Source organism: Anas platyrhynchos, chromosome 22, assembly GCF_047663525.1.
Source record: "Anas platyrhynchos isolate ZD024472 breed Pekin duck chromosome 22, IASCAAS_PekinDuck_T2T, whole genome shotgun sequence".
Lineage (NCBI taxonomy): Eukaryota > Metazoa > Chordata > Aves > Anseriformes > Anatidae > Anas > Anas platyrhynchos.
This window is the reverse complement of record NC_092608.1, coordinates 2,883,888-2,906,967: the sequence shown is the minus strand read 5'-3', so window position 1 is coordinate 2,906,967 and position 23,080 is coordinate 2,883,888. Positions and strand designations below refer to the sequence as shown.

Genomic DNA, 23,080 nt, shown 5'->3' with positions numbered 1-23,080 from the left:
CTCCACACGGCTGGCTTTCAAAACAGCCTCTGCCTTGCAGAGTTCATTAACCCTTCACGGCTGGGCAAAGCAGCCGGGCATCTCTTTGGGGTCCCCTGACAGAAAACTCCGATGTTTTAGGCAGGGGCACTTCTGCAAGTTGTTTTCCCTCTCCAACAGCAAAGCCCTGTCCCGGAGCCTGCTGGCAGCCTCCCAAAATCACAGCCAGCAGCAACAACTGGTGTTTTTTTTCAGGGGAAAAAATACGATTCCTCCTAAGAGCCGTGCCTAACGCGATCGGCGCTGTGACCAGCAACGTGCTGTTCCCCCGGCGTGTTTGCTCGAAATAAAACCTCACAGCTCCAAACCTTCCAGCTCCAAACCTAACAGCTCCAAACCTTACAGCTGAAAACCTTACAGCTGAAAACCTTACAGCTCTAAACCTCACAGCTCCAAACCTTCCAGCTCCAAACCTTCCAGCTGCCCCCCTCCTGCTGCCCTCACCATCCTGCCGGGCGCACGGGGGCCGGCGGCTCCCCAAATTTCCGGAGCTCTGCTCCCAGGAGGGGCAGAAACAGACGGGCTGCAGCTTTTTGCAGCACAGCCGTTATTTATAGAAGCCCAGCAGTGAGCCTAGAGAGCGGTGAGGAGGAGGGCAGGGCAGCAGCCAGGCGTGCTGCGGCTGCTGTGCACCGTCGGGGCTTTGCTGCAGGGGTGGGATGGTGCACGCCTGGGAAAATTCCCCTCCGGGCCCCCGCGGGATGTGGTTACCCCTTGCCACGCAGCTTCTCCTTGCCCTTTTCACCCTCCCCATGAAATGGGTTTGGCATTTTCCCCCCTCTAGCCAGCAGTGAGTGGCAGCAGCTCGTGGAGGCAGATCTGAGCTTTCCCTGCCGCCCCCCTGCATGGGGCCAGGCAGCAGCTCCTGCCCCCGGGCAGGACAGCTGGAGGTAAGGGAGGGATGGCTCTGGGCTGGTTCTCATTTCCACTGCAGGGGAAAGCTGTCAGCAGAGCTGGAGATCGGGACTCCTGGGGAGCCCCAAGTGGAATTTCAAGGCAGAAAGAGGCGTAAATCAGCCTGTCTTAAAGCCCCCGTGGCTCGGGGTGGGCTTTTCCCAGTGGGCTCCAGCACCACCAGCAGCTTCGCCTTGGTTTTGCTCTGGGGAGGACGTTCCCAGCCCCTCTGCACGGGGCAATGCTGCCCGTCTCTGTGTTAGCAGGGCCAGGGAAGCGAGAAGAAAGGCTGCAGAAGACAGGATCCTGTATTCAAGAAAACATCTTTATTGTCCACGTTGGCTCGTATTGCTTGGATCCCCTCCCCGGTCCCCCGTAGTGCAAAAAATTCCAAGAAACAGAGTTCCACATAAATAAGTCGGATAACTTACAGAGAAATCAAAGTGACGACGGGTTGACATGGCTAGACGGGGGCTGCCCACCGGGATGGCCAAGCAAACCCCTGCCCCGTGTGGGGTCGGGGCTCTGCCCACCCTGGCCATCCCCCTGCAACCCTCGGCGGGGTCGGTGGGCGAAGCACATCGCCGCACCCAGCCCGCAGCCGCCCCTCAGCCGGGGGGAAACTCACGTGGGAAAGGGCACGAGGGATATTTGGGGCGAGACACCACTGAACTAACACTGGCAGAGGGTCGGGACAGGTTCTCCTCCCCGCTCGGACAGGGTACAACGCACAGACGGACACACAGACAGACGCACAGCCCCGCCGAGGCGAGGGGCGTGCAGCACCAGTTCCAGCCCCGGGATCGCCCCGGGGCAGATGCTGACACCTCGTGTCCACACAGTGTGGGGTTGGGGTGCTCTGGGGAACGATTTCGCCCTTTCCTTCCTCCGTTTCCCATTTGGGAAAAGCCGTGAGCACCTGCATAGTTAGGATGTCAGACACGACGGGCTCCCTCCTCCCCGGGATATTGCTCAGGACCCAGCCGGAGGGTGGCAGGAGTCCCACTGCCCCTTCCCCTGACCCTCAGGAGGCAGGGCAGCGTTGCACCCCTTTTCTAGAGTAAATTGCTAAGGATTGCAGCTCCCCTTCTCCCGTTCCTTCCACTGGCCTCAGCGTCCCAGCACCAGCCCCTTTCTGCGAGCAGATCCTCCTGTACAGGGGACCCTAAAGCCCAGGGCACCTTGGATGCGCAAAAGACTAAAATCCTGATGTTGCTGACAGGAACGGGAAGAAAAGGATCGAGACCTCTCTCACGCACACACTCACACACACAGCAACGTGGATTTCACAAATTCATCCTTACTGCACACACGGCAGGCGAGTGCCTCCACTTTTGGCAGCCCCAGTGCCGCGCTGACCAAGAGGCAACCTGCGAGAGCCTCCTGGCCACTTGCAGGGTGTAAATCTGCAGGATGGGGAGAGCTGCTGAGCTGGGGCCGGCTCCAGCAGAGCCTGGGGAAGTGGCAGGGGAACAAAAGGCAGATTTCAAGTCAGTTCTGGGAAACAAAATGCCCTCCTCAGCCCGAGAAGCCCAGACTGTCCTGGGGGAAAGGCCGGGGGGGGCGGGGAAGCAGTCTAGGTTTTCAGGAGCAGCTGGTAATTTCAGGTGTCCAACTTTAGGCACTGAAAATGGGCTTGTAAAACATGCAGGCACCTGTCCGGGAGAAATCAGATCGCGGGGCAAATCGCCTGAAGTTGGGGAGGCCCGAGCTCTCTTCCCACCCCAAGGAGAAGAGAAAGCAGGACATCCCGCGCCCCTTGAAAATTTGGGCCAAACACAAGTAAAACGTGAATTTTGTGCATGGGGAGCAAGGAGGAGCGGAGGCACACGGCTAAAGGCATTAAGTCAAAAACAAACAAATGCTCAGAGCATGTTCTGATGCCCCACACGGACACCGCTGAGGTACCAGGGGTTGTCGTGCCCCTATAACGCGCACGCCCTGCAGCACAGGCACCGAAATCACATCCTAAGCAACCACCCAGGAGGTCCCACGGCACAGGCGGGTCTGGGAGGACAGGCTTGTGATTTACAGTGCTAATTTATTCAACCTTTAGGTAAAGTGGCTGCTTAATTGCCGGGGAGCTGCTAATTGCACATGGTCCCTTCCATGCTGTTTGCGCTGTACATATGGTCTCTCACACACGCACACACACCCACACGTCTTTAGAGAACGTCTTCCAGGACACAGTCATCATCTCATCAACCATTAAGAAAAGTAATTGCATCCCTTCTGCTGCCTTGAAAGCAGATGGGATGGGGAATACCGGCAGGGCGGAAAAAAATAAAGGGATACGAAGTAATTAAAATGAAAATACTGGCACTCAAATTAAAAAAAAAAGGTGAAAAATGAACACCAAAAAAAAAAAAAGTAACACCAGGCAACCCTCCCTGTTCAGAAGGCTGGACCCTTCTCCTTCAGGAACCGAGCCCCCTCCCACGAACCCAGAACCTGCTTTGCAGAGAGGGGAGCAGCAGCCAGGATGATCTGTTCCCACCAGGGGCACGTGCAGGGAGCAGGCAGCCACACGGCCACTTGAACCCGGGACATCGACCTGGGCACGATGCGAACAAGGCCAATCCACCCGTCTGGGGCCGCCCCAAAAGGACGGGCAGTTGGGATCCTTGGGAATGAGGTTGGGCCAGCCGAGCCTGGAAACACCGAGGGGTCTGGATGCTGCATCCAGCTTTGCCTCCAAACTTCGCCTCCTCCAGGCCCCCGTCCCTTCGCTGGGCTTCAGTCGTTTATTTTAAGGCATCAGTCAGACACCATTGAGAACCATGCGGTGGCCTCAGAGTCTTTAACAGTGCACGATAGGCTTGGTAAAGAGTTTGGCTACAGTGACATTCAGAGGAGCGCTTGCACACTCGGCCGTGGCCCCGGGAGGAGCGCCGTCCACCTCTGCCACCCCGCGGGACTCCGGGGAGCCTCCACGGCTGGCTGTGCTCGCCTGGGTGGCACCAGCTGGATGGTCCAAATCCCAAAAGCAGCAATGGTTTGGGGATTCCCCTCCCCAAAGGAAAATCCACACCCTTCGGGAGGGCGCTGAGATGAGTCCGTGGACGGGGCGGAGGGCACCCCCTCTCCTCGCCCCCTGGAAGGAGGGTGCTCCCCCGGGAAGCACGTTTCTGAGCGCCGCGAGGGTCCCACGCGTGCAACGAAAGCGGGGATGGCTCCGGGGTCCCTGGGGGTGTTGGGGCTGGGGGTGGCACCCGGCGCCTTCGCTCTCCTCCTACAATGACCGGCTGCCCCGCGGGGCGGGCCACGGCGGCCGGGTGCTCCGCCAGGCGCCCCTGTCCCCTTGAGGTAGGGCAGGTCCTGCTCCTTTGTCAAAGGCTCGTCGAGGACACCGAGAGGGTGGGCGAGGAAGGGGGTGGGAAGTTGAGCAGTTCCAGCACCGCCACCCCCACGCTGCTGCGGCGGGTGAACATGCAGGAGGCTGCCACCCACTTGTTGGTGCGCGGGTTGTACTTCTCGATGGAGTTCAGGCTGGAGCTCCCGTCGTTGCCACCCACAGCGTACAGCCAGCCATCCATGGCCACCAGGTCGTGGGTGCTCCTGGAAGGACCGGGCAGAGACCACGGGGCTGTGAGGCTCCAGCACAGTGCATGCGGGGTGCAGGGGGGCTCTGTGACCCCATTACAGGGGGTGCCCAGCCTCATAAATGCCCCATTAAGAGACCATGCGTTCATGGCAGAGCGCAGCACGGAGCTTTGAGGCTTTCCCCTCACTCTAGTACCCAATTCCTGCTGCAGAAGTATTATTTCTAAATAACAGGAGCCTCCAATCCTTGGACCTCCAAGCCTAAAATCCTCCCCGCAGCCAAGCAACGCCACCCAAATCTGTACAGCCACACAGAGAGCCAGGCATCAATTCCTCAGCAGACAACGCCCGCTGCAGAAAGTCCCTGCAGGCACCCACACACACCCCAAAACGCCTTGCAGAGCAGCAGGACGTGTGGCTTGGGTTGCCTTTGTGCAGCAAGCACGGAGCCAGGCAGCTGCAGGGCCATCCAGCCCCTGGGGCAATGCTCTGCAGCGCGCCGCTCGCCGTGCCAAACACGGCCAAGCTGTCGGAGGGACGAGCTCCTGGCCCCCAGCTCCTCACCTGCGGATGTTCATGGGCGCCACGCTCTCCCAGGTGTTGGTTTTGGGGTTGTAGCGCTCCACGGAGTTAAGGCAGCTGGTCCCGTCGTTGCCACCGGCCACGTAGAGCATCCCCTCCAGCACGGCCACCCCCGCGCTGCTCCGGCGGCTCAGCATGTTGGCAATGGGCGTCCAGGTGTTGATCTGGGAGGGGGCAATGTTTGCTGGTGAGGCCCCAGTACAAATCATCTTCCCCTCACCCCTGCTCTACCCATGTTGAGTTAACAGTCCTCCCCCCAAGAAAACACTTCGGTCAGGCCCCCAGCTCTTTCCCCTTCATCCAAAGAGGTCAGGGCAACGGGCGAGCGAGGAGGAACCCTCCCGATATTGTTATTTGGAGCAGAGGCCACGAGCTGCTTGCCCAGAGAGCAGGATTGCAGCACTGCTGGCTGCCTCCTCAGCCCCAGCCCCACGGGGCCAAGCCAGCTCTCCAGCGGGGCTGCAGGCAGACACCAGCACGCTGTGAGCCCCCTCTCATCCCTCCCAAAAAAACATTTTGGGGGGATGTCACGAGACGACGGAGAGTGCTGCATGGGGTTGGTTTGCTCCTGCTGAAGGAGGAAGGCAAAATATTGCCATTCACAGCCCCCACGGGGAAGGTTTTTGCCCTCCCTCCCAGTTAAGCACCTGGGAGGACTGTGAATGCAAGGTCCGGGGACATTCCTGCGGCTCCAGAAGAGCTACCAAACCAACCCAACGTTTGCAAAGGAAACAAATCTCCAGCAGGAAGAAGTGTGAGGCCCCAGGAGACCTCTGCCGACAGGCTCGGGAAAGCACAGCCCCAGCTGGCAGGAGCCCTGCCACCCCCTGAGCAGAGCTCAGTGCCAAGCCACCAGGCATGGCACAGCCAAACCAGGCGTGGGGATGGAGCCGTGGCTATTTCGAACCTCTACAAGGCATGGCTGCGGCTTTACAGCTCGCAGAAAACCTCCAGGACCTGCTTTTTGATCTTTTTTTTTTGCAGCTCTGCAGCCTGCTGGAACAGAGCTGTGAGCCCCCAGCCCCAACGCGTGTCCCCAGCCGACTGCAATCCCTGCCAAGTGCCCTGGGTGAGCACGCAGCAAAAAAACCTTGGGCTGGAAGCTGGGAGATGTGAACGAGAGCTGCTCTTCCTCGAGAAGCTGAGCTGGCCTACGGGCACCGAGGACATGAAGGATCTGGTGGATAAAAACCTCAGAGGGAGCTCTCAGAGCTGGGCACCCCTCCTGCTCCCCTGCCCCTGCAATTCTTTGCTAGGACGTGGTCACAGCTTAAACTTCTGCTCCAAACCATTCAGAGCAGATCTCTCGCCTTCTACCACCCCCTTCAGCAACTCGTATGGCCCTTCTGTCTGCAGAGCACCCACCAGGAGGGGAAAAAGAAAAGGGTTACCAGGCCGGATTTACCTGGGGCTCATACTTTTCTACTGTGGCCAGGTGGGACGAGCTGTCGTATCCCCCAACAGCATAGAGGTTGCCTTCTGCAAAGACAGGCAGACACACGCAGGGATCAGCTGAAGCCCCCCCAGCCCCCGCATAATCCCCCACAAATGCCGCATGGGGTGCCCCCACGGGTGCCCCCTGCTCCCCATGGGGCTCATGTGGCTTCAGTAATGCTTCTCCCACAACATCCTCCTTAGGGACAGAAGTCACTCGGTTGGAGTCGTGAGATGTCGTGGCATGGCACCCCCAGGAGAGATGGGTTTGACCCCACACTGCTGCTCGGATCATCAGGAAGGGAATTGATCCTTGTCAAAAGGGAAAACTAAGAGGAAACTCGTAAGGTGTTCCCTTCCCTGCTAGGGATGGGAGATCGTCCGTGGCCAGCCCTCGTGCTCCGAGCTGGGAGTGGGCACAAAGGAGCTGAGGAACACGTTGGGGGGCACTGGGGAGCTGCTGGAACCCAACTGGGAGGGAGGCTGAGGAGCAAGGCAAAGGCAGGGAGCACGCCAGGAGCACACAGCAGAGGGCCGGCTGGGTTACCCACAGCTAGGGAACCCACGGAGGGCGAGGCAGCGACTGGAAGAACACGAAAAGGAACCAGCAGAAAGGCAGGAGACGGCCTGCACCGAAGCCAGGTCCTCGTGCCATCACCCACCTAGCGTGGCCACCCGCACGTAGCGTCTCCTGGTGCTCATGGCAGCGATGGATGTCCAGGTGCCGGTCAGAGGGTCGTAGCGCTCCGCGCTGCAGCAGGGCAGGGACACAGGAACACGACAAGCTGTGGCGCTGGCAAAGCCCACACCAGCCCCTTTGACACAGCCTGGGGGGGCAGCTCTCAAGAAAATTTGGGAAAAAGGGAGGGGAGAGCTAACAAAGGGCACGGGCTGCGGTGGGAGAGGGCTACGGGATGCTTTTCCCCCGGGACAAAGACACTGGAAGGCCTGGCTGGATTGCAAGAAATCTATGCCAGGGCCAGGACATCTGTCAGGAGCAGATGTGGGGGCTCCCCAGTGCATGCAAGAGCATCGGAGGAGCTCGAAGCAGGGCGATCCCCTACCTGTTGAGGCACGAGGCGCCATCGTACCCCCCGGCCGCATAGAGCAGCCCGTGGAGCGCCGCTACGCCCAGGCAGCTCCTCCGGGTGCCCATGGACACCTCGGGCTGCCAGGAGTTGGTGACAGGGTCGTAAGACTCCACCGTGGCCAGATCCGAGGTCCCGTCGTAGCTGTATAACGAAAAATAAAACAAAAAATACAAAAACACCAAAACAGAGGATGTGTGAGAGGCTGGGTGCGCGCTGCTGAAACCCAGGGCCATGACCCTGTCACCACCCCAGCCTCCTCCAAGGCTGGGAGCACAGACGGCTCCGTGTGGAGGTGGTGACACCCCCCCGATGTCCCCCTGCCCTCGTCCTTACCCCCCCACGGCGTACAGCTTGTTCCCGATGGCGGCCACGCCGACCCGGGCCCTGCGCGTCGACATGGAGGCCACCATGTGCCAGCGGTCCGTCCGCGTGTCGTAGGCCTCGCAGTCCCCGTGGATGGCGAACAGGCTGCCCCCACCTGCTCACGGGAGGGCAAAGCAGAGCACACAACACCCCCAAAGCCCCCAAAAGAGGGTTTTTATTCCAGGATATCCGCTCGGAAGGGGTGATCTCCCCTTACCCACGGCGAACAGCACGGTGCTGGCCCCCTCGCAGCGCCGCGGCCTTGTCCTGCTGTTGCTGAGGACCCCTCGCTGCTCGGGCATGAGGTGGTACTTGAGGGCTTCGATCAGCAGGTCCTTGCACTCCGAGTGGTGCCGCACCAGCAGCTCCGTGTCCACGTTGCTCATCAGGAAATCCCGGCTCAGCAGGGGCAGCCGCACGCACTTCATCAGCTGAAGGGAGAGGGGTCGCGTCCCGTCAGTGGGGTGCCCCCATCCCGTGAGCAATGACCCCTCACCATGGGGCTGCAGAGCCCTCCTGCACCCAGTGTGCCCATGGCACGAGGCTCTGAGGTTTCTGATGTTTACTCAAGATCCTCGTTGGGGAATGCACAGGAAAGCTCAGACTTTCCCACACACAGGGTGCTGCCCACACCCTGCCCTCTGGCCACCCCACAGCTCCCTCCAGCCCCATGTTTCCACCCCGACAGAGGCTGGGAGCTGGCTTGAACCCAGCAGAGCCCCTCACCCTGGGGACATGCTGCCTTCTGCTGTCCACATCGTGCTTGACCCAGCTGAGCACGGCCCGGTACACCTCCTCCTCCGACGGCACGTTGAGGCTGTCGCTGGAAATGAGGTCCAGCACCTGCAGGGAGGGATGGAAAAGGCAAATCGCAGCTGGCACAGCGTGGGACCAAGGGATTTATTCCCACAGATGGGTGAATAGCCAGCAGAACAGCACTGGCAGGGGCAGAGAGTGGCCTCCTGCAGGTGCTGATGGTCAACGGGTGCACAGCCGCTGGATGAAGGATCCGAAGGATCTTGCAGCACGGGTGCGGAGCCAGCTCTGCCCTCAGCCACCCTCCTCGGCTCGTTTTCCCTCCCCCCTTTTCTGTGTCTGAAGCTGCTGCAGTGCCTGACACTTCCAATCAGCATCAGTGAGCTCAGGCAGACGACTCTGCCCGCACGCGTCCCTTCAATATTTCATGGGATGGAGCCAGGTGCCCTGGCTGTTCCCAGCAGGCTCGCTTCGCCTGCCAAAGGATGACAGAGCTGGAGCAGGTGGAGAAATGCTCCCTGCCCTCTGCCCCGAGGACGGATGGGGGAGACGTGTCCCTTTGTGCTCCCAGGCAGAGGGCAGAGCACCCGGAGCTCCCATGGCAAGCACCAGCACCAGCAATTATCCTCCCTGCGAGCCTCCTGGCCCTATTTCACAGGGGATTCAGCTCACTGTCTGGCAGCACTCCTCCACGTATTGTTTCCCCATCCAACAGAAAGGACCAAAGCACAGATTCTGGCTACATTTCCCTGCCAAACCCTGTCCCCTCTGCGTGGGTCCCTCGGGCTCCTGGCCATGCCTTCCAGGATAAACCAAGCAAAGCCTCACCAGGCTCACACCTTCACCTCTCCAGCAGCACCTCACCTGTTTGAGGGGCAGCAACATGAACTCCTCTGTCTTGGCCACCTCCACGAAGTGCTGGAGGACGTACTTGTGGGCAGACTTGAGGAGGTCGCTGCAGGAGTGCGTGTCGGCAAAGCCCCGGATCCCCAGGCAGTTGGATGGGTCGAGCTGGCTCAGGAGGAACTTGCAGCAAGCATCCCGCACACCATTCAGCTGAAGCAGGCTGGCAGCGGGAAGAAGTGTCTGGCAGTGGAAAAGAATGGGGAAAAAAGGAGCTTCCAGGGCAAGGAAACACCATTTTCACCCTCGTCCCACTGCAGGTCAATGGCAGAAGAGGTTTAGTGAGCGGCTTCATGCACAAAAGCACATAGAGGACAGATAGTCTTTGTTTTCGACAAAAAAAGAAGGAAGAGCCAAGAAGGACGCCCACAATACCCTAAAGGGCTAGGAAATGGCAGATAATTGGGGCTAGAGCATCATTGCCATATTGCTTTAAGGAGGCAGTTGCACAAACCCCATCTCCGGGCTCAGGAGGGCAGAGGAACTCCCCGACCACTGCTCAACGCAGGTGGCACCACAGAACAACAGCCCAAAATCCCGAGAAGAGCCCCAGGAGGTAAGCTTCGTGGAGAGGAAGGATCGGGGGAGGCTCCTACCTGCACGTTGCCCTCGCCCACCACGATCTCGGCCGTGTACGCGTACTGCACCAGCTGCTCCAGGGCCTGCGGGTCGATGTCGTGCAGCGTGACGTGGGTCTGGCGGCTCTCGCTCATCTCATCTGGGGGCAACACACCGAGAAAGCCCCCTCAGCGGGATTGCCTCCCCGCAGGAAGAGGCAGGAGGAGGGCAGAAAGGGAAGGGGATTGCGGGAAAAAAAAAAAAAAAAAAAAAGTTTGGGGAGCTGGGGGGCACCGTGCCACGGAGGGGAGAGGAAGAAGAGAGGAAGACTACTTGCTCGTGAACATGGCGTGGAAGTAGGGGCTGCAGGACGCCAGCACCACCTTGTGGGCCTTGATCTCCTTGGTGCCCACGTGGAGCACGATGTCGCAGAGCAGCCCGCGCTGCCGCATGCGGTTCATGCAGACGAAGGCGTCGTGGTAGTGCCGCTTGGAGTTGTGCGAGATGCTGTGGCCGTCGCGGTTGAGGAGCTGCACGCCGCCTTCCATGGCTGCGGGTGGGCGCTGGGATCTCCCTTCTCAGCGTCCCTGAGACGAGGAGAAATAAAGCATTACCCAGAACAGCTCCAGACCCCGATGGTTCCCATGGGTCCCTCCTCCAAAACCCCGAGCAAGAGCAGCTCCTGCCAGGGAAGCAGCACCCTGCTCCTAAGGAACAGGGAGGGGACGGTCCCTGGAGGGACAGGAGTCGTGCAAGGTGATGCCGAGGCTTTTCGCTGCGCTGTGGCAGTGCTGGCACCCACTGCCTCCCTGCTGTGCTCGTCTCTGGATCAATATCCTCCTCCCCGCCTTCGGAAGGGCACTGCTTTATGTACGTGATCCCGCTGGTTTTCCGTACAGCTGCACCACCTCCAAATCAGCCTGGCCGTGTGCGTCTCCATCACATCCCCAGCACTGGTCTCACAAGTCCCACCAGGCATGGAGCGAACACATTTTAAATAAACCCCTCGAGACAGCGACCACGACAACCCGGGGCAGACCGAGCAAACCACAAGCAGGGAATGCCGTGATCCCAAAGGTGAGAGGGGCGTTATGGACCACAGCCCTCTGAGCTGTGCTGGTTCTCTTCCTGCTTCCAGAAGACGCCAGGAGGTTTGTGGTGCACCTGCCCTCAAAATTGAAGCCCAAAGAGCTGCCCAAAAACAATTCAGGAGGACAAGGCAGAGGGCAAAGGCAATCATAGCACGGAGCTGCACAGCCCCAGCACAGAACCCGGCAGATTTGGGGTTCAATTCTCTCAATTTTTTATATTTCAAGCCTCTTTTTGGACAAAGACTGAGCTTTCCTTTACAGGAACAGGGAACACAGGCTTTAACGTGCTGGTCTCACTCCCCCCACGTGTCCTCTAACCAGGCACATCCAACCCCAGGGCTGCCCCGGACCATCCTGCTGCAGCACCGCAGCTCCGGTCCCAATGGGCAGCAGGGGCAAAGCAGAGCCCTGAGCCCCCCTGCACCATCCCCGGCTGATGTTGTCCTTCCAGCAGCCAGCCCTGGGCTTCAAACAGCGCTCGTTTGATGAGGAGGACAGGACGGACAGACAGCAAAGGACAGAGACCGGGTGGCCGGGACCTGATGCAGAGCTCAGCCTGCGCGCACGCCTCTGGGCACGCAGGGAGCAGCAGCGTGAGCTTGCTGAGCTCTCAGAAAACAAAAAATGCCTAAACAAGGGCATTTCTTTGTGCAAAGATGTGTTTTTTTTTTCTCCTTTCCATGCTGTGAGCATCTAGGCTCCTGCCTGCGTTTCAAAAGGCATTTGGCTGCCTCCCTGCCAGCGGCACCCAAAGGCAAGCTGGGGGAGTGGGGAGGGAACAAGAGAGCAGCAGGAGGGAGCCGGGGGAGGCAGCAGGAGAAAAAGGCAGCTGGGAGGAAGAAAGGCAGCGTGCTGCGCTCATCGCCTGCCCCCGCATCCCTGCGGCGAGAGAATCCCCTCCGCCTCCCTGCTCCTCGCGACACCTCCACGTCGCCAGCCGCGCTCGGCCTAAAAATAGAAGCCCACCACGCTGTGCCTGCTCAGCCACGAAAGCAGCCATCCATCCATTTTTAAATAGCAGTTGTGTCGTGTACGAGAGTCTGGGGGAGGGAAAAAGATGAATAAACAGCTTTTCAGAGCGGGAGGGAGGCCTGCGATGCCCTCTTCTCCTCGCATCATCAGTGCGACATGAGATTCCCCGTGGCAGTGACAGCGAGGAGGATTCAGGGGCACACAAGGAACGCCTCCCAGCAGTGAGAGCAGGATGCTGCTGTGCCCTTGAAAGGGAAGAGGATCCCAAGCGTTAACTGGCCTTCTCCTCTCAAGCCCCTCAGCTGAGCTTTCAGAAAGCTGTGACGTCCCCGGGACACCCCATGTGCGCCAGGTAACGCGTGCGGACACCGCGGCGAGAGGTGCCTGCACGAAGGCACTTTAGCATCTCTCCGGGCTCAGCAGCTCCCTTCCCAGACCTGGTTTAGAGGCAGAGAACAGACATTGCTTCTCCTTTATTAGCTGTGAGCCTGATTCTCTGTGCGATGCCCCCCCCGAGCACGCTGCTCCCCATCGCTACGGCGGCGGTGCCCCAGCTGTAACCGAGAGCCCCCCCGAGCAGTGCCAGGGCATAAAACAGGAGAGGAGAGGTGTGCAGGGAGCTGGGGGTGCTGCTCGGCGTGCTGGCAGCCCCGTGAGGATGCTGTGCCTCCCCAGGCAGGCTGGAGGGCAGCACACGAGGCGGCTCCAGCAGCGGGGAGAGCCACCGAGGGCACACACGGCGGGCTGAAGGTTCCCGTGATGCCGCCGCATCCCCGGCTCCAGCCACCAGATGCGTTTCCAAGGAGGGTCGGAAGTCCTGGGCTCTCTTCCCAGCCCTGCCACTGAGTCATTGCGTGACTTTGGGCAAGTACAAACGCCGGGAGTGACAAGGGGGACATTATCTCTCCCTGCAGTGAGCCTCCGGAGAGCTCAGCGAAGCCCCACCGGTGCCCCCCGCGCCTCTGCTGCCCCGTGCGGCGCCAGCTACGAAGCGACCAGGCAGGGAGCAGCACCCCAGGGAGATCCCATCCCAGCCACCCCAGTGCCACCGGCATCCCAAGAGCATCCCCAGCCCACGGGACAGTCCCTCCCTGAGGATTTGCAGAGGGAAACAGCTCCTGCAGAGCCTCTCCCCCCTCCTGGCAGCGTGCACCAGCGCACGTAGAGGTGAATCACGATGACCAACCCTAGGAGGCTGATTTGCTGTGCCAGGGGGGCACCACAATCACGTTCCCATTTCAAATGCCAGAAAAACACCAGCCACGACCACCTAAAATGATAGAAACACCAAGCTCTGCAGGGTTACCGAAGCAGGCAGGCCGGCAGCTGATGCCCTGCTCCATGGGTTGTGCCCCACAGGCTCCGTGGGGAAGGGTCCCCATCCCAAAACGTGGAGACCACCGGCATGGGGCTGGTTTAAGGCTTGCAGCGGGTACAGCCCCATCCCCAAGGCTCCTTCTGCTCTGAAATAACTCGTTCCCATCCGAGCTCTTGGCTTTAACCAGCCAGGATATAATCAGCAGGGGGGGAACATGGAGAGGACACCCCACTGCTGCTCCCCGAGCTCCCAGCCTCGCTGGCACTAAATATTCCTCATTTCCTTCTAAACCCTCGTTCCCAGGAAACGAAGGGAGACAAGCCCGGCAAAGATATAATTAACGGGGAACAGCGCCTGGACCACGAGAGACAGGGAGGCAGTGTCCAGGGCTCCGGCGGGGGGGATGCAAACACAAGCCCACTTTTGTGGAGCACGCGGCAGCCTGGGCGCACGTGTTCCGCAGCGGCTGACTTGTCCTGACTCCTAGGTTAGGACAAAATTAAAAAAATAAAATAAAAAGAAGGCGTTTGTTTGGCTCCCAAGCGACGGAGCGTGGCCGTGCATAACGGCTCCGTTAATTAATGCAAACGATCCCTGCCCAAAGGGAGGCCTGTTCGCTTCGCACACACACACAAAAAAAAATAAAACATATTTTGCCGAGAGTGAAAGGCAGCGTGCTGAGCAACAGCCAGGGCACCGAGCATCCTCCCGGGAGAAGCTCGGGGGCTGCCCTTTCCCCAGGAAGGCCCTGCAGAAAGGTTTTTTGTTGGTGGCCCTGGATGGAGAGTTTGTGCCCGCCGGGCCAGCGGGGAGACATCCTGTGCAGCTGGCCGGGTGCTGGGGACAAGGTGCTGCTGTGCCCTCCTCTAGGGCACGATATTCCCCAAGGCCTGACGCATTTGATGCCCAAATCCCTCCCTCCCACGTGCGCCCTGTCCCTGCTATCCCCGTTTTGAGGAAACCAGCTCCACAGCCCTGCTTTGGGCACGCACAGCAAGGCTCGCCCTGCACGGGCGGGGAGGCTGGGGAGGAAGGAGCTGGTGGTGGGGTCAAAAAGGAGAGAATTGCTGCTTCCGAGTGCATTTTCCTCTCCCCTACCCCAATCTCTCCGAATTATTATTTTAAGCCCCTCCGAGAGGGCTCCCAGGCTGTTCTCCTGCATACAAGGAGCCCGGACAAATGGAAAAACTCAGGGAAAGAGCCCCAAAAGGGGGACACGGGGAACCCCTGGGTGCACCCAGCATCGCGAGGAGCTTCTTTTTTCCCCGCTGGAGCAGGCAGAGGATGTGCTCCCGGGGACTTCTTTCTCCTTCCCTTCAGCAGTCATAAGACACGAGCAGCTGAGCCGGCAGCAACAATAGCTGCTGTTGTGCTGCCGCAAAGGGGGGCACGGAGCAGCACCCGGACACCCAGCCGGGAAGGTTGCCGGCCCAAATTCTCCCCTTCCTCGGGGCTTTGCGGAGGTCCCGCGGGGCGCAGGGCTCCTCCGTGCGCAGCCAGCCCCTTTCGGTGAATCCCCTCCGCGGCTCTGAAGCCGGTGCGGAGGAGCTTTAGGATGACTAGCAGGATTTTTGCATCAGTAATCCTCTCGCAGCAGGCAGCTCGGAGACGCCGGGGCTGTTTTGCCGAGCAGACAAACCCCACCTGCCCTTCCTGCCCCAAATCAGGCATCCCAAATTCCTTTTTTTTTTTCGTTTTTTTCTACAAGCTGCGGGTCCAGCCACCACCAGCACTGATTTATGGCAGTAAATACCCCTAAAACAATCCCATACACACATCAGGACTGCAACTCCTGCTGGAAATACGACCTAAGGGGGCACGGAGCCGGCCTTGGCACCAGGGCTCGGGTGCCTGGTGCCCCTCTCCCAGCTCCCGATGGGCACCGTGGAGGGCAGGAGCTGCGATAAGCTCCAAGGACAGCTGGCTGCTATGATGTGCACCTCGATCCCAACCCCTTCACCTTCCCCTCCTCCTGTCCCCCAAACCCTCAGGCCGTGGATCCTGCGTAAATCTGCGCTGAGCCAGCAGGGCTGAGAATCCCCAGCTCTCCGTAGGGTGTTGTGTTTTTTTTTTATTTTTTTTTTATTTTTTAATGAATTAGGCACAACTGCCACGCGCCGAATCCTCCTGTCTAGACATCTGCAGAGAAGTGACAAGCTGCCAGGGAGGACGTGGAGCCTCGGCGAGGGGGTTGGGGAGGGCAGGGGAGGGCATTGAGCACATCGACCTCGCCAGCAGCTCCCCGGGCTGGAACCAGTAAGGTTCTGGTGCACACACGGGGCTGATGGAAGCTTCTCCTCCCATTCCTCCCGGGGTGTTTCATCTGGGGACCCAGCACCCAGCAGCTCCTGGTTCCCCCCAGCTCATCCCCCGAAGCAAATTTGGGGGTGCAAGGCAGAACCTCGGCACCAGGACGTTCCCGTAGCCAAAAAAAGAAAGGTTTTGAGCCTGGCTCGCTCAGTGCCCACCCGGGCAAAAACCCTTCTCGTGCACCCTCTCCAGCTCCTCCTTCCCCTGCAGCGCCCTGCAGGGAGGGGACGGCAGCAGCTCCGGGCAGGGCTGCGTGGCTGAGGGATTTTAGGGGCGCCTGTGCCAACCCCTGGGTCACACCGGGGCCAGGACCCGAATAATTTTGGCTTCCCACACCGGGGAGGAAGAAGAAATGGAAAAAGTCCCTTGTAAAGAGGCCTGGAGGTGCAAAATGTGCGGGTGTCCAGCTGCGGCGAGGCACAAAGCACCCCAAAATCTGAGCAAAATCAAAGCCCTTTGCATACACCAAGGGCTGGGAACATCCTAAATGCCCCTTCCCGGCATCCCCACAGCTCCGTCCCCTCCGGGGGCAGCCCCCTGGAGCCTCGTGTCCTTGGCACTGGTGTGAGCGATGGAAGCGAGGTGGGGATGCAGGGGAAAAACCCCAAAAAACCTCTCGCTGGGGGAGCTGTAAAGGACCGGCCACCACCCACAGATGGGACATCAAGAGACCTTCCCCATAACCCCAGGCACGAAGGAGCGACCCCATTGGGATCCCGGGTGGCCAACCCTAGAGGTTGGGGGCTACCACCACCCCCGCCAGCTCCTGATTTGGATATTTGGTGAGCCCTCGGGATGGAAATTCACATTTTTACACCCAAAACATCCATGATGTTGCCCCGTTGAACGCATCTCCACCAGACCAGGAGGGAAAGCTCGATATAGGGGATCGCTGCAGCGCCCCAAACACCAGACCTTGCACCCCATCAGCACCCCAGGGTGCCCGCAGCCCCTCCACGTCCCCGTCCTCGTCCTGCAGCACAACTTCTCCCCCGAACATCCTCCTCCGCTGCCAGCAGATGGCTGGGATTTACCAAAAACCCCCCTCCCTGACCCCAAAAACCACGAAAACAGCAGGAAACCTTCCCACGTGGGGGCTGGGGAACCGGCGTCCACAGGCACGTGAGGTCCCCTACAACATCTCACCCCCCCTCACCCCCGTCCCTAAAACCAGCCCCGCTGGGGCCTGACCCCTGCTCATTGGGGTCGTACCGGACCCTAATGGGGGGTCCCCATCCTTCCTCCCTCCCCCCCCCAAAGCCGATGGTTTCCGCTCACCCTCCCGGTGCTGAATCACCCCGGGAGCACCGTGCCCCTTTCGGGGGCTCCATCCCCATTGAACCCCATTGCTGGCGGTGACGGTGACCCCCCCAAAAAAAAAACCCAACCACCCTTTATACCCCTTCCTAACCCCAAACCCTACCGGGGGGGCTACCAACCCCCCCCCATACCCCAACCAAACAGCGAACACCCCAGGCCTGAGGATACCATAGCGGGGCACACACCTCCCACCACCCACCGCAGAGAGGAAAAAACCCCAAAAACCCCAAAACCCCCCCAAAACCCCCTAAAAACCCCCAAAATCCCCCCAAAACCCGCCCCAAATCCCGCTCCCCCCGCAATCCCGGTGCCCTTCACCCCCCCGGGGGTGGCTGCACACGGGGGGGGTCCCAGCGCCTCCCCCCCCAAAAAAACCCCCGGTGGTCCCCATACCCCCCCCCCCCCGGCCCCTACTCACGGCCCCGCTGCCGGTGCCCAGGGGCTGCGGGCTCCGCTCTGCCCGCGCCGGGGCGGGGCAAGGGGCGGGGCTTAGGGAGGGGACCAGAAGGGGAAAGGCCCGCAAGGGGGCGTGGCTTAGGGGGAGGTGGGCGTGGTTTAGGGGTGGTGGGCGTGGCTAAGGGGTGAGTGGGCGTGGCTTCGAGGTGAGTTGAATTAGTTCGGGTTTAGTGGGCGTGGCCTCGCGCTGAGTGGGCGTGGCTACGCCTAGAGTGGGCGTGGCTTCGGTGTTGGTGGGCGTGGCTATAAGAGGAGCCCGCCGCGTCCGGGCTTAGTGGGCGTGGCTTCGCTCGTAGTGGGCGTGGCCTCCTCTCAGTGGGCGTGGCCTCCTCTCAGTGGGCGTGGCTCCGCCTTCATTACGGTGCCCCCTCCCCCAGGAGGTTTTAGCCCCGCCCCTCCCCGCCGCGGGGCATTGTGGGAGCGGAAGTGGGACAGGCGGCAGCATGGCGGGCAGCGGGAGGAGGTGAGCGCCTGGGCCTGGCCCCCCCCCCCTTCCCCTTTTTTAACCTTTTTAACCCCTTTTTACCCCATTTTAACCCCTTTAACCCCTTCCCTCCCGGCCCGCAGGAGCCTGGCGGAGCTGAGCGTGGACGAGTTCCTCGCGGACGGCTTCGAGTCGGAGCCCGACGGCGATGAGGAGGGGGAGGAGGAGGCGAGGCCGAGGCCGAAGCAGCGGGAGCGGGGCCGGGCCCAGGCGGCCGCCAGGTGAGGGCCGGGCTGCGGGGCCCGGGAGCCAAAAATGGGTGGGAAATGGGAGGTTTTGTGTCAAAGGGGGGCTTTGCTGAGGGTCTGCCGTCAGGTTGTTCGCGTGGGGTGGGTTTCTGGATTCTTTGCTATTAAATATCAATGTTTCAGTGCTTTTTATTTAAAAAAATTGTAAAAATAACCCTGAAAAATTAAAAAAAATGACTTTTTCCTTCATAAACTGCTCTTCAGGACCTCTAGCTGGTACCTCTATCAGCCTAGCACAGCCCCAGTCTGCCACAAGCTTCAGCTCTTCCCACCCCTCAATTAAGCTTCAGCTTTCTTTAATCCCCAATTAAAGCACTCCTTAACAAGCCCTCCAAAATGTGTGTTAAAAGTGTTCAGGTGGGAGCCCAGCAGGTAAACCCCTCACCATTCCCGTTAGTCCCAGCTGCACCTCATTACCAGACTGTGTGCTTTCCCTCCAGCCCCAGCAGAAGCTCCAGCAGTGAATTAATGAATTAACACCCATTAATTATCATCTACCAGGAAGAAGGGGAAGGCCTCCGAGCACAAAGACCAGCTCTCCCGGCTGAAGGAAAAAGACCCTGAGTTCTACAAGTTTTTGGAAGAAAACGACCGCACTCTGCTGAACTTTGATGCCTCAGACAGCTCTGATGAGGACGATGAGAGGTTGCATGTACCACCTGACACGCTGGAGGTACCAGGTGTTAATTTAGGCAGCTGGAACCAATTATTTCAGCTGAAATCAATCAAGTACATGTTAAGTGTTTGAGTTTCAGTGCAGGGACAAAGTGTAGTGGGGCCTATGGTGGTGCAGGTGTCCAGGGAGGAGCTTTTTTGGGGAATTTGTGGTAACCTTAATTTTGTTAGTGCTTTACACAAAGCACTGCTAACAGCATTAATAACAATTGCTGCTGCCTGCTCTCCTCTTCAGCAGCCACTCAGCAAAAGAGGCAGGGCTAGAAAATAAGTCTGTAAGCATTTACTCAGTCTTCATAAAAAACTTTTCTAGGAAGCGAGTGATGAAGATGAAGACGATGAAGACGAAGATGAAGACGAACGTAAAACAGCCAAACATAAGAAAGCTGATACCATTCCTGTCAGCTTGAAGATGGTTGAAGAATGGAAGAAAGCTGCGGAGGTGAGCAGGGAGCTAGAATACAAGGCACTGGAGTGTTCTCCTTTAACATTCTTCCACGTGTCACCACCTCTAAAAGACCACCTTTGGTTTTGTTCGTATTTCACAAGTACGGAGGAGATGGTGACAGTCCTGCCTGTAGATTTCTTGTGATTTCGATATGATTTGTCTGCAATTTTTGCTTGGGCTGCAAGATTACTCTGACTCTGTCAGAGGGGGGAAGCTGGAGAAACTGGAACGGCTCAGAAAAAGACAGGATGATTAATTCTTGTTCACTGCCTTGCTAAGTGCTGTGTCTGTGACAGTTCCAGGAACTTTTCTGAAGTCCCATTTTGAGCAATGATAAAATAGCTTGCTGCCTGCAAGAGGGGGAGGGAAAGGTCAGGCTGGATAATTGCTTGCAGCTAGGTCTCTGTTCCTCATCCCCCAACCAATTAAATGTCCTAGAAACCTATTTTAGAGCAAGTGAAGGCCGCTGGCATTTGTTAACTGTCTTCACACCTTTCTTCACGTGAAAGGATGGAGCTATTTTTGCAACCAAGCTTCCAGTAATTCCAATTCTCCTGTCCCAGGAGTGCTTCAGAGTTTGACTATTGCTTGTCTTGCTCTTTCCCCAGAGACGGCTAACACCAAAGCTCTTCCATGAAATCACTCAAGCATTCAAAGCGGCCGTAGCAACTACCAAAGGAGATAATGACGGGGCTGACCCTAGCAAGTACAAAGTCATTGATGCTGCAGGTGAGTTGATTGCCGTGCTTCTGTGTGAAATGTACCCATAGCTCATTTGGGAAGGGGAATGTCAGCTATTAGAAAAGAATAAGTACAGACAGGAGTTAACAAAGCCTGTGGAAGGGTAAGTTTCATGTGAGTGGCTTATCTTCACGTTTGTGAGAGTGGTATTATATCTCTTTGAGCAAAGTTAGTTCTGTTGAAATCCTCACATTGAAGTTCTTTGGACAACTTTTGCTGCTGCTTCTTGCTGTGGCCTCTTAGAACTAATTTTACTGAGCTGTTTTGTCTTTTTACCCCATTCTATAACCCATGTGACCCTATAAAAGGTACCTATGCAACCCTTTAAAAAGTATTTATGAATCCCCGTTATGTTTTGGGGCAGAGCACTGGTGAAGGGTCGGGCTGCTTTTGTGCTTGGTGCTCTTCACGTGGAGAGTAGAGAAGGCTCCGGTGGCTTCATCTCCTTAGAGAGCTCTTTTCAGGTTAGCTGAGAATCCAGGAATATGTGGAAGGTCACTTAAAAATGCTTTTTTGACTTTTTTTTTAAACAGTGTTCAATGCCCTTGTGTCCTTCTGTGTCCGGGACCTCTTCCACTGCCTGCAAGAGCTGCTGCTTATAAAAGCCCCGAAGAACAAACAAAAGTAAGTCTGAGGAGATCTGAGAACTGCTGGTGAGAGAAAGCTGGCGGGGCTTTAGTTCTAGAAGCTCCAGTTCTACCTTTCTGCTGCACGAGCCTGGCTGGTGTAGGTTGAGTTTGAATTTTGGGGTGGCTTAAGGCCGCTACTTTGTAAGTGCAATGCCAAAAGCTTGGAAGAGACTGATCCCAGGAATAACAATTTCCTGGTTATCGTTAGTTTCCCTGAATCAGTCTGAGACCTGGGTACCTGGCTGGGAAGCTGAACTCTGCCTTGAATCAAATTTTGTAATGCTGTGAGAAGTGCTTCTCTGCATCTGTGACAAAATCATTACTTTTTTTTAATTTTTGCTTTAAAAGCGGTTGTTTTTCCCCTTTGCAATACTAAGAAAGTGAGCTCCCTGTTCTGTTACTGAAGCATTAATTTGTGTTTTTTTTTTTTTTAAAGCTAAACTCAACTCTTGTTTCCTTCCAGGTTGGTCCTCCCTTCCAGCAGCCCAATTTGGAGCAAGCTGCGACTGGACATAAGAATGTACCTGACCTGTACAATCCAAGTAAGAAATTCCAGCATGTTTGTGTTCTCAGGGTTCATCTGTGCATCAGTGGGCTTATTATTAATTTATTCACTGAGATTATTTCTGCCCTCCGCAGTCTCAGTGCATCTGGGGGCTTTGGGCACTTGTGAGCTGTGAGTCTGCATGTCTCTTGTTTTTGGAGGTTTTTGGTCTAACAAATAGCACAGAGCTCTATAGAATAACTGGTTGAAAATAGGTAGTCTGTAAAGAAGGACTAGTTAAACCTTCTGGCAATTCTTTGCCTTAATTTGTCTGCCAAAATAATTAGTGTCCATGTGGTTGTCAGTGCTGTGCTCCAGCATTCTGAATTTCTAATGCATATTTTGGTGTTATGATCTTGCCATTTCTTGTAGTAAATATGAAGGTGGAAAGCTGTAACATCCCCAAGTATGGGACATAAAAAATACAAAACTAACAGTATCGCTGTAACATTCTTCAGAAACTGAGGGCAGGGAACATAAGGGGGGGATGCTGATGCCTTATTGCTGTGAGGTAATGAGGGCAGGATGACTTAGCAGAAACAGCCTTTTGATCAGCAGAGCTTTTTCCTGAAGCTGTGGTGCTTCTTAGCAGCAGAACTAAAGGCTGCAGAAGAAAAGGAAAAGCTGGCAGTCCAGTGATGGAAATAATTCCTGGTCCTGTGCTTCCTTCTGAGTGTCCTCATGCTTTGTGGCAGGGTTTTTCTGGCATGATAGTTTCTGAAAAGTGTTTTCTTTTTGTTGTGTGAGGGACCTTGCAGGAGACTTGTTCACTGCAGAGTCCTTGCAGTGCAAGGAGGAGAATGAGAAAGAAAGCAAAGTTAGAAAAATGTCTCTGCTTACAGCAGTTGGGATTTCAGGCAGGAGTGGATATTCCATTGTGCAGAACTTCTTTGAAATTGAGATGACTTCGAGCTTAAATTAGAAAGCACAAAGTTCTGTGCTTGGGTTTGGCTGCAGGGGAACTGAGCTGAACAACCCGGATATACCAAGATGATGTTTAAACCTTTTTCTTGAGCTCGAATTAACCTCTAGATACCCGGTAGCATTCCTGCTTCCCCTGAAAAAAATCTGGTGAAGCACTGGAAGTCATCAGGCAGCTCAGATGGTCTGCTTCCGAGCAAGCTGTGTGTAGACTGAGAGTGTCTTCATCACGCCTCGGCCATCTGTGGTGAGATGACAATGGCATCAGTGTCACGCTGCCTGTAAGAAGCTGGAAGCTTCGTGGAGATGGAGTTGTTGCAGTACAGCTGAGTGAGGCTTTAAGTGATGAACTCAGGTGCTGGTAGCCTGAGCTCCTGTTTGCTAAGATGCTGTTCCTTCAGGGGAATTATTTAACCCGCTGTGGACCTGCTCCATTCCAAATACAGCTTGTTTTTTTTCAGCTTCCTGCTGGGCTGTTCTTCCAGTCCTTTGGAGCCCAGAATTACTTGGGAACAGCAAAATACCAATGCTATAAATGCTAAAGGAAGATGTGAGGAGGACTATACTAACTAGGATTTTGTTTTTTTTTTTCCTTATAGCTCCTGTCTTGTTTAACAGAAGCCTCTGTTGGAGCAGCGGTCCTTCAGCATGTCAATGCCACAGTGCCTTATTACCTGACCTTCCCAAAGCAGTGCCGTATACTTCTCAAGGTAAGGCTGCGTGCTGTGGTGCTTCGTGTAGCTCTCAAGCACTTTCTTCA

The 23,080-nt window shown here is 57.1% G+C and overlaps 2 protein-coding genes across 3 annotated transcripts in view; one reads left to right on the top strand and one right to left on the bottom strand.

Moving 5' to 3' along the window:
• Nucleotides 1–1,237: 1,237 nt before the first annotated feature.
• On the bottom strand, nucleotides 1,238–17,674 carry KLHL17 (kelch like family member 17). 2 transcript variants are annotated; one of them, XM_038166701.2, is made up of 12 exons: nucleotides 17,593–17,674; nucleotides 10,501–10,750; nucleotides 10,202–10,323; nucleotides 9,567–9,788; nucleotides 8,673–8,789; nucleotides 8,164–8,377; nucleotides 7,917–8,061; nucleotides 7,557–7,724; nucleotides 7,155–7,243; nucleotides 6,464–6,537; nucleotides 5,041–5,222; nucleotides 1,238–4,491 (listed from the first exon to the last, which is right to left on the bottom strand). In XM_038166701.2, the coding sequence occupies exons 2-12, from the start codon at nucleotides 10,709–10,711 to the stop codon at nucleotides 4,263–4,265; spliced, it is 1,773 nt and encodes a 590-aa protein (XP_038022629.1). In that variant the 5' UTR covers nucleotides 10,712–10,750; nucleotides 17,593–17,674; the 3' UTR covers nucleotides 1,238–4,262. The 2 variants fall into 2 exon arrangements, with proteins under 2 accessions (XP_038022629.1, XP_071882856.1); XM_072026755.1 differs by lacking the exon at nucleotides 9,567–9,788.
• A 269-nt stretch (nucleotides 17,675–17,943) lies between these two features.
• NOC2L (NOC2 like nucleolar associated transcriptional repressor) overlaps nucleotides 17,944–23,080 on the top strand; it is a 36,231-nt gene continuing 31,094 nt past the window's right edge. Inside the window, exons 1-8 of the mRNA XM_027443365.3 lie at nucleotides 17,944–18,093; nucleotides 18,198–18,335; nucleotides 18,864–19,035; nucleotides 19,351–19,479; nucleotides 20,094–20,214; nucleotides 20,760–20,850; nucleotides 21,319–21,397; nucleotides 22,920–23,030. Coding sequence (XP_027299166.3) covers nucleotides 18,074–18,093; nucleotides 18,198–18,335; nucleotides 18,864–19,035; nucleotides 19,351–19,479; nucleotides 20,094–20,214; nucleotides 20,760–20,850; nucleotides 21,319–21,397; nucleotides 22,920–23,030 — 861 coding nt within the window. The 5' untranslated portion in view covers nucleotides 17,944–18,073. The remainder of the gene's footprint in view (nucleotides 18,094–18,197; nucleotides 18,336–18,863; nucleotides 19,036–19,350; nucleotides 19,480–20,093; nucleotides 20,215–20,759; nucleotides 20,851–21,318; nucleotides 21,398–22,919; nucleotides 23,031–23,080) is intronic.

Bases quoted from the DNA above. Each gene is read 5' to 3' on its own strand.
- KLHL17 (XM_038166701.2), bottom strand. From the start codon at position 10,711: ATGGAAGGCGGCGTGCAGCTCCTCAACCGCGACGGCCACAGCATCTCG. The intron at 8,062-8,163 runs GTAAGGGGAGAT...TCCCGTGAGCAG, and splicing joins CACCGTGCTGTTCGCCGTGG to GTGGGGGCAGCCTGTTCGCC. The intron at 4,492-5,040 runs GTGAGGAGCTGG...CGGTCCTTCCAG, and splicing joins GCGCCCATGAACATCCGCAG to GAGCACCCACGACCTGGTGG.